This window comes from Strongylocentrotus purpuratus, unplaced genomic scaffold (genome assembly GCF_000002235.5).
Source record: "Strongylocentrotus purpuratus isolate Spur 01 unplaced genomic scaffold, Spur_5.0 spur5_scaffold_6, whole genome shotgun sequence".
Lineage (NCBI taxonomy): Eukaryota > Metazoa > Echinodermata > Echinoidea > Camarodonta > Strongylocentrotidae > Strongylocentrotus > Strongylocentrotus purpuratus.
Window position 1 is genome coordinate 38,893,521 of NW_022145612.1, and position 13,162 is coordinate 38,906,682.

General features: G+C 38.6%; 1 protein-coding gene across 1 annotated transcript; it reads right to left on the reverse strand.

The window, feature by feature from the left end:
- Window positions 1-757: 757 nt before the first annotated feature.
- Window positions 758-5,264, reverse strand: LOC115929893 (putative aldolase class 2 protein PA3430). Its single transcript, XM_030999998.1, has 4 exons — window positions 4,974-5,264; window positions 1,830-2,004; window positions 1,390-1,523; window positions 758-784 (listed from the first exon to the last, which is right to left on the reverse strand). The coding sequence occupies exons 1-4, from the start codon at window positions 5,160-5,162 to the stop codon at window positions 758-760; spliced, it is 525 nt and encodes a 174-aa protein (XP_030855858.1). The 5' UTR covers window positions 5,163-5,264.
- Between the last annotated feature and the right edge of the window lie 7,898 nt (window positions 5,265-13,162).

Consider the following 13,162-nt stretch of genomic DNA (forward strand, 5'->3'; position numbering starts at 1 on the left):
ATTGCTCGATGAAACCAATGGGAAAGATGTCCAGTAATACATTTTTTTTAACGAGAATTTAACTCTCATCTCTTTGGCAATAATACAAATCGTTGTTCCTGGTGGTTCCCCTTCTTTTCTGACAAAACATGGGGGGGGGGGGGGGGAACATTTGATGGAAAAAATCGTGGGGGACGTATCTCCCCTGTCCCCCCCCCCCCCCCCGCGGATTGACCCCGATGGCTCGATGACAACCCTTCTAACACTGGATTGATCTTGCATTGGAAACAGTTAAAATATAATCTTGAAGCCTTTTGTACATAATATCCCATGCTAGACAATGTGACACAGGGAGATTATTCGCTTGTCGCATAATTATCATTAAGTGTTAAAAAGACTAGTGTTTGATTTCCCTATAACACTAACCTGAATTTTTGCGGATACTTCAAGCTCGTACAGAATATAGAAGGCGTCGCTTGCTCTTTTACCAACAGTGAGTACCCCATGATTACACATCATCAAGACACTTTTATCACCGAGAACCTGGTTGAAAGAGGGATCGAAAGGGAGCAAAAGTTTAAGATGAGTGCCAGTATTTATGTCACCAACGCCTGGAAAACCTGAAGTATCATACTGAAAGGGCAACGTTCAATAAAATACATGGGCAGTGCTTTTTCTTTTTGGTACGGACTCCTTTAAGTTTGAATGATTGAATTTGAGTCGTCTGCAGAACCGATATCTTTTGAAGATCAACCTATTGGCTGTTTTGGCTTGTTAATTAATCCAATTGCAATTGCATACCCTCCTATTTTTGCAAAAAGAACAGCTTGGAATCAGAGTTGTACTTTAAAAGCCAGGGGAGTACTCTGGATGTGGAAGTGGCTTCATCGACTGACTTGACCCCAAAAGGAATTAAAAACAATATTCAGGAAAATGGTCAAACGCAGGGTTGAGTTTCACGTTTTGTATCGAAAGTCAGACATGACGAGAGTCTGTCATGGTAAGAGTTACGTTTGTCTTGGCGGCTTATTTTAGCTGGCTGCTATAAAAGCATGCACATAATGCTTCTAAGTAAGCAACCAAATTCATTATGGTGTGGCACAAATGGTAGTTGAGTTGGCACAAATGGTAGTTTAGTTGACACAAATATAGGCTTATCATTTTTGTATTACCGGTGTATCATTTGCCCTCGAGACGTCATTTTGACTACGTTCTCACCTGCCACTGGAGCCGGATATCACTCGCATAAATATGTCTCGTGATAATATGTTGCAGCGACGTCATGAAACGTCGGACAAAATGACGCCTCGTGACATGAAAAATGTGTTATAGTGATGGGTAGCATTAGCGGGAAGCTAGAGATTGCACTATGATCATGATAGGAAACGAAAGATTTTTTCATCTACTTACCTTAGCCAGTCTGTACCCTTCATCATTAGCATGAGCAAATCCTGTGTAACCGTGATCAAACGCCATCTTTCCATAGAAAAACATGCTTCCCTGCGAAAGTCCGAATTTGAAGGGTTCTGGATCATCCACACAAGCTGAATTTACCATAACATATCAAGACATTAGAAAACAAAGAAAACAATAGTGTTTGAATGAACAACAAAAAAGAGTTATTTGAAGACAGTGAAGCATAAATTCCATTTAGGCCATACGAAACAAATAATTACTAACAATTTACGAAAATGCAGTCAATAAGAAAACGAGTATTATAACAGATTGCATTAAAATAATGCCTCAATATTTAATTTATTTATTTTCTTAGGGGTATAAATCTATTAAGCTTCCGAAAATTTGTGATGCTATACAATTATCTATTAATACTGCTTAGAATCTGAGCTTACCCAAGGTGGTAGTATATGATTGATGTGTGTGCATTATGCTAGTTGTACCGTCGATGGGGAAACGTGTGCGATGGATAGCACGGTGAATTGCATTTGCTGTTTCGGCGATTTTACCTTCTCCTTCGACTACCTCTCCGGTCTCGAAGTCGATGCCGATGAGACAGGATTGAGTGACCTAATGCATATCATTTAATAAATTCATAAGAGAAAATAGTAAAGAAAGAAAAAAAAAAGAACGAAAGGGTACGTTTAAAGATTCTTCCTCCACATACAAATCCACTCGATCTCTAGTGATCTCTTTTGATCTCTCTCTATATCTCTCTCGATTTCACGCGATCTCTCTCGATCTCCCTTGCTCTCTTGATCAGTCTCGATTTCTCTTGATCTCTTTCGATTACACTCTGTCTATCTCGATCGCCCTTGATCTCTCTTGATCTCTCTAGCTCTTTCTCTCTCCCTTGATCTCTCTCGATCTCTCTCGGTCTCTCTCGATCTCTCTCGATCTCTCTCGGTCTCTCTAGATCTCTCCTAATTTTTATCGATCTCTATCATAGAGATATATATCTCTATGATCTCTATAGATCTCTCAAACTTTCTCAATCTTTCTTAGTCTTTTGCAAGGGGACCCCGCCCTCCCCCCCCCCCCACTCCGTGAACGGAGGGATACCATGCGTGTTCCCAAACTCTCCGGCTCGTAACAAAAGAAAAAGGTCTACTCGTATTGACTTTACAAACCGGACTTTTGCTGAAAGGGGGTGGGGGGGGGGGGGTGCTGAAAAAGGCTCGTATAACAAACAAAAAAGGTCGACCCGTATTGACTTTACACACCGGACTTTTGCTGAAAGGGGGGGGGGGGGGGGGGGTGCTGGGAACACGCATATGCGTACCCTAAATAACACTGAGTGGGGGCCGGGAAGGAGACACACTGAAATACATGCATTTAAAGCGGAACATGCTCTTCCAAAAAATTTGAATGGGCCTAACAATATTCCACGTTTTGATCGTATTCTTGAAAGTAAGTCACACTGCATTAAAGGAAACCTCACCCCAAGAGATAGCTTTACTTATTCAGAAGATTTATTATATTCGTGACCATTCTTTTACAAGATTCCCCTCCAAATTGCTTGAGAGAGGCATAAAGCAAGAATAATGTACAGTTTCTCAGCATGACATGGGCATCGCCATATTATGATAACGTTACGTTCTATTTGAATTACCAAGTAAATATATTCAAATTAATGAATGCTTCCTTCCCAGGTCTGTGTAGTGATGAAGCATTTGATTTACCTGCTATTATCCTTTGCACTACAATTGCCAGAACGCACATTGCATAAATAAGTTGGTGGTAATTTAAAAAAAATTTAGCGATGATTTTTCCTCATTGAAAAGTAAACGTTTTGTTATTGAATTAAAAAGTCTTTCCAACTAAAACTTGGTGCATGAATCAGCATGATAAATCGTCGCTGTTTTCACGAAGTGACGGTAGTGAAAAAAAATTGCATTCACTTTGCATGACGATTTTCCTCACTACCGTCACTTCGTTGATACTCTAAGACAATCCCAAATACTGAGATAATTACATAAATAGAAAGCTTTTAACCCCCATAATAACACCAAATGGTGTCCACCCGACAAAACAAGTTTAGAATAATGAATTTATTCGAGTAAACTCTACCAAAATATCTAAGTCTGAAACCCGGAAGTGCACGTAGAGTCGGGCCTCTATCCGTGACGTCACGAACGGGACTCATGGGCTCAGTGAGAGTGAATGGCAGTGATATCCCTACGTAAATGCTATCCTGTCAGAGCTTAGATTTGTTGTTGTTAAGGAGTATATTTGATGGATTTTCTGTTTTCATTTGAATGAAGAATAACGAAGCAACATTTTCCAGTCGCTGATTTGTTTTTATATCCTCATATTCACCTATTTGGTAGAGATTTAAGACGAGTTTACTGCTTAGGAATTAAAGTTAAATCGTCGACGTATGAATAGGCGGATGCATTATATTGTCATCAGATAAGGTACAGGAGCAGTTTTGTAAAACGAATAGGTCTAGAACTATGATAGTAATTATCATTGATGTGTGTGACTGCCTCAAAAAATGATACAGTACCAGTTAAACATTTTATGTTGTAAAATATCAAACTTGAACGAGATCATGCAAGCGCGCTTCCTCTATAATATTTTGGCGAGTGACGCGGCTCTTGCATGAACGTTCGTGAAGCGAGCAGAATCGGGAGGTAAGACCAATTAGCCGCTGCTCTATAGGCGCTGCTTGCTTGTGATGGAACGTACGTGCGCTAGTTATATTATGTTTATCGGCAATTGCAAGAGAATGAAAGCGACGTTGCCAGCTAAGAAAAACAACTAACAAAGACTTGCTCCTGACTACCGGTGTCAGAATTGGTAGATGAAGGATTTTCAGGGCCAAGGAAGGCGAAAGACATGGGGAAAAAGGAAGAAGAAACCATCGGGAGATCGCTGTAGTGTATGGTAATGAACTGTGCATGGGTAGACAGCTACTGTTCACTCCGTGCCTGGGCCGATTTCAACACCAAAACAAAAATTACATGGTGAAAATATCGACTAACAGCACATCGTTGGCTGGTATATGTCAAAATTTTAAAAAGGGGAATTGATATTAATACTATGAAGTACTAGGGGAAGGTAAAGAATTGTACATAGAATTATAATTTATTAGACTTTTCAGCCTTTGAAACAAAAATATGCAGAAAATCGTATCACTCTGCACATGTTTGCTATGGAACATCCGGGTACGTGAATATACTCTTTCCCGGACGTGAGGTCATAAATAATAGACCAGCGCCGTGACTGATTTTCTATGCAAAGAGAGGCGGATATTTTCGACATTTCAATTGAGGATTTCGAGTAGACAGAATTTTTTTGTGATATACTAAGTAATTGAAAAACTTAAAAATAACATATACTTGACGTAGGTAACAAATTAAGGGACATTTATTTGCTTAGAGTATCAACTTTAACTATACGTCACATTTTCGAGGAAATGGCTGCGCCCATCATCATTATCTCATTTTTCAAAATGCCTACAATATTATTATTCTTTAGGGTGAGGTTTGTTTTGAGATTACATGAGTGAAAGTATTACTCGTTTTGTTTTGTACCTCGTCCCAGAGCAATCCATACGGAACTATAAGCATAACATCTCCCTCTCGATCTTTGGCAGGCGCCCTCTGCGTTATATGGTTGAAGATACCATAATTGAGGTTGTAGTAGTTGCAGGCACGGTAGGCTGTGGCTAAGTCAACCCGAGCTTCGTAGTTGCGTTCTGCTCTAGTCTTTTCAGAGGCCATCGCGCTGGAGGATGTAGAATTAGTTCGTTATTTTCAGGTCGACAAGGAGAGAAAGAAGAAGAATAAAGACTTCGAAAAAGCAAAACATCGACAATAAATTAAAGAAATATAAAATATGCTTGACAAACGAAGGACTAAGCCACGAAGGCCTACGGCGGGCGGAACGTGTCATCTTCACGACAACTATACAAATATACATCCATTCGATGGACGTATAGTTTTAACCAATCAGATCGCAGGAAACTGTACGACCATACAATACAAATATAATATACGACTATACGGGTATGCATCCATTGAACGCAAGTATAGTTTCCAGTGGTAGTGGTAGTGGTGGTTATTTTACCTGACAGCTAAGAAAGCAATAAATGCTTGTAAGTAAGCAACCAGAAGACCGACGGCTTAAGGTCCTCTCCGAGGGACCTGGTAATGAGGATTAATGCCTTACCAAAGGGCACTAGTGCATCGACTTGGTTTCGAACCCGGGTCATCGAATAACGAGACCACTGCTCTACCGACTGAGCTATCGCGCGGGCCAAAGTGCCGTAACTATATGACTATACAACTATATACGACTATACAGCCATCGAATGGAGGCATAGTTTTAACTAATCAGAACGCCGCAAACTGTACGTGTTTATACAATGGTATAGTGACTATACAACTGTGTAAACAAGTAAAAGTCTAGCTGTAAACACGTATAGTCTAGTTGTAAACAAGTATGGCCGGGCCTGCGAGAGCAAAAAAAACCCTGATCAGGGGTTTTAACTACTGCACGTGCAGTAGTTAAAGCTACTGATTAGGAGTTTCTATGCTCGCGCAGAGAGAAACTAGTACATGTGCAGTAGTTAAACCCCCTGGCTGTATAGTCGTATAGTCGTATGGTTGTATAGTTATGGCACTTCGGCCCACATAGCCGTGAATAGCCGTATAGGTCGTATAGTTGTATAATCGTACAGTTTCCTGTGTTCTGATTGGTTAAAACTATACATCTGTCGGATGGATGTTTAGTTGTCATGAATATGGCACGTTCCGCCCGCCATATCCGACACAGCTGTGAGCTATGAGCCAGAGCAATATAACACTGAGCTCCTATAGGAAATATTTTCATTCAGATGGTCATATCTCAGCCAGTACTTAACCTTTTTAACTGGTTTTCGACACTTGGACGTTATTTGTTATGCTCTTTCGGAAAATGAAGAACAAACCCCACACCCCCTCTAGCGACGCCCCTGTGTATAGGTAACAAGTGCATTTAGGTCAACTCGTCATTCTGCGTTGACCTTCGATGCATATTAGTCATTTTAATTCCCTAGGATATACGGGCATTTAAAAGTTGTCCGGTGTTATGAGGTGTCCAGTGTTAATAGGCGTCCGATTAAGTGACCATAGGTAGAATAATGACTTCTAGAACATCTGTTGGCTGTGGACCAAAAGCCTTTGAAGGATAAGTATGAGTGATTAAATGGAAAGTCTCAACAAATCAAAAGCTTTGCATGAAAATTGTGATTGCAATATAGCAAACGAAGCATCAAGCGATTTAGATTTGTTCTTTAAAAAAACATACTCTATACCAAGTAGATCTAGATGTACATTAATTTTTTTTAAACCTGAAGCAATGTTTGCCTTGGGAGTTGGGACTATATTATTTGACCCTATATACTTTTCAATAACAATGAAGCAATTTTATCAGAGCTTAAAGTATCAGAATCTGAGTCTTTTATATTAAGAGTTTGAGACGAGTAGATCTGATGAACAACATCAGATCTACTCTTCTCAAACTCTTAATAGAAAAAGTCTCATTTATGGAGCTTCTATACCACACAAAATGACTTCATTAAGGATAGCTGCAAGGCACCTGTCATTAGCTTATGCATACTGTTTTGCTATCTTAATCATACAATAGCAAACAAAAATATAGAAAAATTCACAGCAATTCACAGCGAAACAGTATACTAATGTTGCGTGTCCAAACACAAGAGTCACGAACGTAGCTGTACACTAGGATTAGAAGAGAATGGCTTGATGTATTTTAATTCGTACCAAAACTTAGGAATCACCTAAAAAAAAAAAGACCTACTTTCTTCTAGCCAAAATCAGAGATTTTGGCGTGATTTTTCCCCAAACTCCAAAAAATATCAAACTCGTGAGATTTCTTAGTCAAGTCTAAATGTCAAAACATGTAGGCCTATTTCCTACCTTTTAACAGATTTCTAGCCCAACGTTGAAAAGGAATTCTTGTTGTATCCGAATCTCGAGAATCTCGACAATTTCCCCAGTTCTCCAGTTCTCACAAAATCCCAGATTTTAGATTTTCACAAAATGATTTCGGCTCTTAATAGGTGATGGCATTCAGCGCCAAAATATAAGCTCCTGGTTGTGATAAACCGCTCTATTGAACAAGTTCGATATAATAGACGGAAATTCTTTTGATTCCTGAAACCTTAAATGGAGATGGTCATCGGTTTCCATGTCCATTAAGGTCATAGGTCATTAGTGGGTTTACAATACTCTCACAATATTGCTTGATTTCCCAAAAAACTGAAAGTCTAATTTTGCTATTTCGCTAGTCAGCCTGCTCTAGATAATAAAAAATAATATTAATGGCTTTGTTTTCGTGTGATACAAGAAAATATTGCTCTCGCTATGGCAATATACTCTTGTATCACACTCAAAGCTATCTAATATTATATCAATATTTTACCAACCTACCAATTGAATTATATGGACACAATTGATGATTTAAAAAAAAAGACAAACAGTACTCACTGTGATTCCACTGTTTTGTTTTTTAAAAACTAACTTTATGTTCATTATTGCAAAGTTGAAACTTTGATTCGACAAGGTTATCAAAATTCAATGCTTGGAAACATTCGAAATAATGATTATTATAAATTACAAAACGCTTAAATACAGCCCCGGCATAGCACCTGAAGAGCTCTCCGAACGCTGCTGATCTGTGTGAGATCACAGTATGGACATGATTTGCACAAGCAGACGATGTCCCATGACATTTCACACATTTTCAGTGCCTGTTTTTTCATCTTCTCTTGAGTTCTTTCTCTTACTTTACTACGTCAGGCTAAATAAAATCTATTGCCTCACTCTAAACCCCGCGCATGGTTTTATTTTGATGACAAATGCAGTGATACAAAAATAAAGGAATCTTTCGCTTGTAAACAAAATAAGACGGCATTGTATATTCAACTGCACACACCGCGGTATGTTCGGCGTTTCAAGAGGGAACAAGTGCCATTCTTAATATCATTCCGGGGTTTTTTCAATTTGAAAGTCTGGTTTCTTTGATTGTTAATTAACCCCAATCCTGTGTATTTACAAGCAAAAGATTTTAGTTTTCAGAATCGGGTCATATCCCCTTTTGAACGGTTTGACATGCCTTTACATTTATATACACTAAACTCATTATAATTTGACAAATAATAGCTTTACAATTATGTACATTCTTTATGGGATGTTGTCTGCTTGGGCAGTATTGATCCATATAGTGACGTCATTAAAACATCGTTATTTTTCCGGCGAATCTCTCGTATATCCCAGCTGCTATGGAGGTGGTTGTATTTGTATTTTTATAAATCACCCAATATGTAGTTGACATAAAACTTGTACCATGGCCATCTGTTAGCTTACCAGTTTCTAGTAATACATTAGTTGACATAATTATTTGTGATTTTCTTTGAATTTGACCTTTAAATGGGTGATTTAAAAATGGTTAGAAAGGATGTAGACCATGATCTGCTGATATAATTACACGACAGCCTTGATTTAGTTTCATGTGTTTGATAACCATTCCAAAAACTCGTAGCAAAGCTTGTAATCGCATATTTACTGTAACTACATCCAACAAATGGAAAGCTATCCCAACTTTCATCAAATCATATAGTCCATAGACCAATTTAAGTTATTATTGAAAACATATCTCTTCCCAGAACAGTTGAACTCCTTTTTCATTTCATTCCTTTAATTTGTACTTATTTTTCAAGTACAAACAATGTGATATAGTTATACTAAATAGAGCGTACTAAGTGCTGGTTATTAAGAGTACAACTGACTCTAAAAATAACCTCGAACTGTACAGGTCCAAAGGAAAAGGTCTAAAGGATGTTGTTAATGGTTTTGGCATGAGTTTAAAGGTGGAACAAAAATGTTTTGTTTTATTTTGTTTTGTTTCGGTTTGATAGTATTATTGTAAACTTCGGTACACGTACAAAGTACCAGTGGCGGATCCAGGTAAAAAAAGAAGGCAAAACAAAAAAGGTAGAAAAAAAGAAGGAAAAAAAGGGGATTTTTTTTTTTTTTTTTTTTTTTTTTTTTTTTGGTGCTAAAGGAAGCATATATTAAACAAAAAAATTCTTCCCCACTCCTTAGCCACTGAACGAAATATCTGACGACGTAAATTTCTAATTTCCGGGGCCAAAAGAAAACATAAAAAATGGTCATTTGACCGTGATGAAAGATAAAGATGAGTTCTGACTGGTAAAAAAAGAAAAAAAGAAAATGGATTCTCACAGAGTCTAACAAAACTTACACTGAATGTTCAAGATAACAAATAAATGTTATTTGCCAAGCAATTTTGGTAGAAAATGTATACTGGCTGAGTAATGAACATAGAAAGATTAGGAAATCAAAGTTAGTAGCCCCGACATAATTTGTGTAGTCCCATATACATCTTTCTGTGTACAGTGCTTGTTACTTTACCAAGACTGGGCCAAATTTATTATGATTTTAATGACTCCAGAACTTTGCACTACACACCAATACTTACTTGCTACATGATCAACTTTTTCTGATCCATTCCACAGCTTTTCTTTCACAATGCAATCAGATGACCAGAACTCACCTTTATCTTTAAATGCCTTAAAACCCCTGAGCTTCTGGGGGCTCTGCCCCCTGATTTGCACCTAGGGCCCAAAGTCAGGCACAAATAAGGTACCAAAATATGCTCATAATCTGACCGTTATTAAATGCCTAAAACCCCTTGACTTCTGGTGGCTCTGCCCCTGGCCCAAAGGCGGACGGCTGGATGCTAATCTGACGGTAATTTAATGCTTAAGACCCCTGAGCTTCTGGGTCTCGGCCCCCTGGACCTCACGAAAATTAGTGTCCTGCCAGTGTCACAAATAAGGTATCAAAATATGTTTATTTGGCCATAAAACCCCTAAGTTTCAGGGGCTCAACCCCCTCGACCCCATCAGGGGCCCTTACGCGGGCCCTGCATGCTCATCTGAACGTTATTTATTGCCCCAAACCCCTGAGCTTCTGGGGCTTCGCCCCTGGACCCCACGCCAATTCGTGACCTGCCAGTGTTACAAGTAAGGTATAAAATTATGCTCATCTGACGATAATTTGATGTATAAAACCCCTGAGCTTCTGAGGGCTCCTCCCCCTGGACCCAACACCAATTTGTGTCCTGCCAGTGTCACAAATAAGGTATCAAAATATGCTCATCTGACCGTTATTTATTGCTCGAAACCCCTGAGCTTCAGGGGGCTATGCCACCTGGACCCAATGCCAATTCTTGACATGCCAGTGTCACAAATAAGGTTTAAAATATGCTCATCTGACGATAATTTGATGTATAACCCCCCTGAGCTTCTGGTGGCTCCGCCCCCTAAACCCCAGGCCAATTTGTGTCCTACCAGTGTCACAAATAAGGTATCAAAATATGCTCATGTGACCGTAATTTATTTCCCCAAACCCCTGAGCTTCCGCCAATTCCTGACCTGCCAATGTCACAAATAAGGTATAAAAATATGTTTGAGCCATAATCCATGGCCGTCCAGAGGATTTGTTTATGTTTGGGACCGGGGTAAAATGCAATAAATACTTTTATCTTGATCTATTGTTTTAAAAATAATTCCATAAATTGGGGTAAAACAAAAATATTCCAACTTTATGAGCGACAGTGTACCTCTGACTTTTTGTTTGTACCTCTGACATTTGTACCTCTGACATTTTGTACCTCTGACATTTGTACCTCTGACATTTTTACCTCTGACATTTTTACCTGGTACCAGAGGGGGGGGGGGGAGAGGGGGTCGAGGGAGGGAGAGAGAGAGAGAGAGAGAGAGAGAGAGAGAGAGAGAGAGGGGTTAGCAAATTATGAATATGATGATATGACCATTCTCCAACATTCATTTTTCTCGCTTTTTCATCCATCTCACAAGACAGAGGCCCCCAATCACCAGAACACCAATGCCCATTTCAGCTCGGGGCTGGATCCATGTTCCGCCACTGTTTTAGGGTGGACCCCAAAAATCAATACCGAGTTTAAACGCCGGGGGTTTAAGAGCTTTAGTTACGAAACTTATGTACTGCCCTCACAGATGAATCAAAATGGGAACTTAGAATTGGAAATGTTTAAGTCTTTACAACTTCAACGTTTACAATTCGCTATGCATGAACTTGGAATGGCTAGAATTTTCTGACAAACAACTATCGACTTGTAAATAGATAAACCAAGGAGGACAAAGAGTGATCTAAATTTAATGTTAAAAATAGGAAAAGCAAGCAAGGAACTTGAAAATATAAAAGTTTTAAATTAAAGGACACTTAAAACGATTTTCAGGAATTTCCATTCATGTTGATCTGTGGATAGTTCAATGTCTTTTCTATCAATGACACCAACAATATGACGATATTTACGCTTTATTGTGCAATTAAGAGCCACTTTCGTGAAAGATTTTTTTGTGAAAGGGTGCAAATACAGACCTTTCAAATATGATTGGTATTTGTTATGGCTGGTATCATGAAACTTACAAGTTTTGCATTTTCAGATTTAGCTTGCACTTAATATTTCCATACGTCAATTAAACTTTGATTGATGATTGATTGTTATTTCTGTCTGGGCTATCTTTGGTGAACAATATTAGTTATCTAACATCGAAAGTATGTCATACCTCGGTCACACCGACAAGACCGACATCACACCGACATCACACCGACATCACACCGACATCACACCGAACGAAAATATTACATTATATATGCATATATGGCCCCAAATCGGTCAGTTTGGAGTCGATGCGGTACCGTTTGGTTTTATCAAGTGACTATAGGAATCCGTTTAAATTAAATAAAGCTCATCAAATAGTACTATTTATTACAAAACAATCGACAATCAAAAGTTGAGTAAGCATTTAAGTTAATTGCTCACTTAACCATAACATGTTGATGGGATATTTTGGGACATACATGTGTGTGTGTGTGCGTGCGTGTGTGCGTGTGTGTGTGTAATTGGGTTTTTACAGACGATCAATCGGATATGATTATTTAAGTCTGGGGACCGACCTTTAACGTCACTATCCGAAAGACCTGGAACAAAGCCTGTTCTTTTATATGTTGTCTTTAAACCCCACTGCACTACTTATAGCTACTTGCGCACTCTATATAGCCAACAATGACAAATCGGTGACCAGTGGTTCCCCATTGAGGAGATAACCACCTACCAGTGACCTTGCAGGGAGGTCTAATCCCTCCTGGCCAAACTAGTGCAGCTAGTTGATAGGCCTAAATGATCAGAGTATGAACATTTCCAAGCCTTTTCACGACTCTCAACTTTGCTGATACCAGCTAGTCAGAGCAAAAGCCGATTCTTGTCAAGGCTGTATTAAGTATTTTGCACTCTTTCAACAAAAAATATTTTTGCTCGTTCAAGCGTAAACTACATTGTCAAATTTAATGATGACTCAGAGATCATAAAGTTTGGAAATTCCCTGATTTGTTTTGCTTCAAATAATTAGTTGAAAGACTTTTACCAACTATAAGCTTTTTGAGACGCAATTATTGTACACGATTTATACAGACATTGACTCTCGAAAAGTAAAGAGCTTTAGAAAAAAGTTTGATGCTTTAAGTTGTATGAAAAACAACAACAGCAACGAAAATTGAATGAAATCTATTATCAAATTTGAAAAAAATATGAGGAAAGGAAAGGAAAGAAAATAAAATGTCAAGAAAAGCATGAAATGATAACAATACAT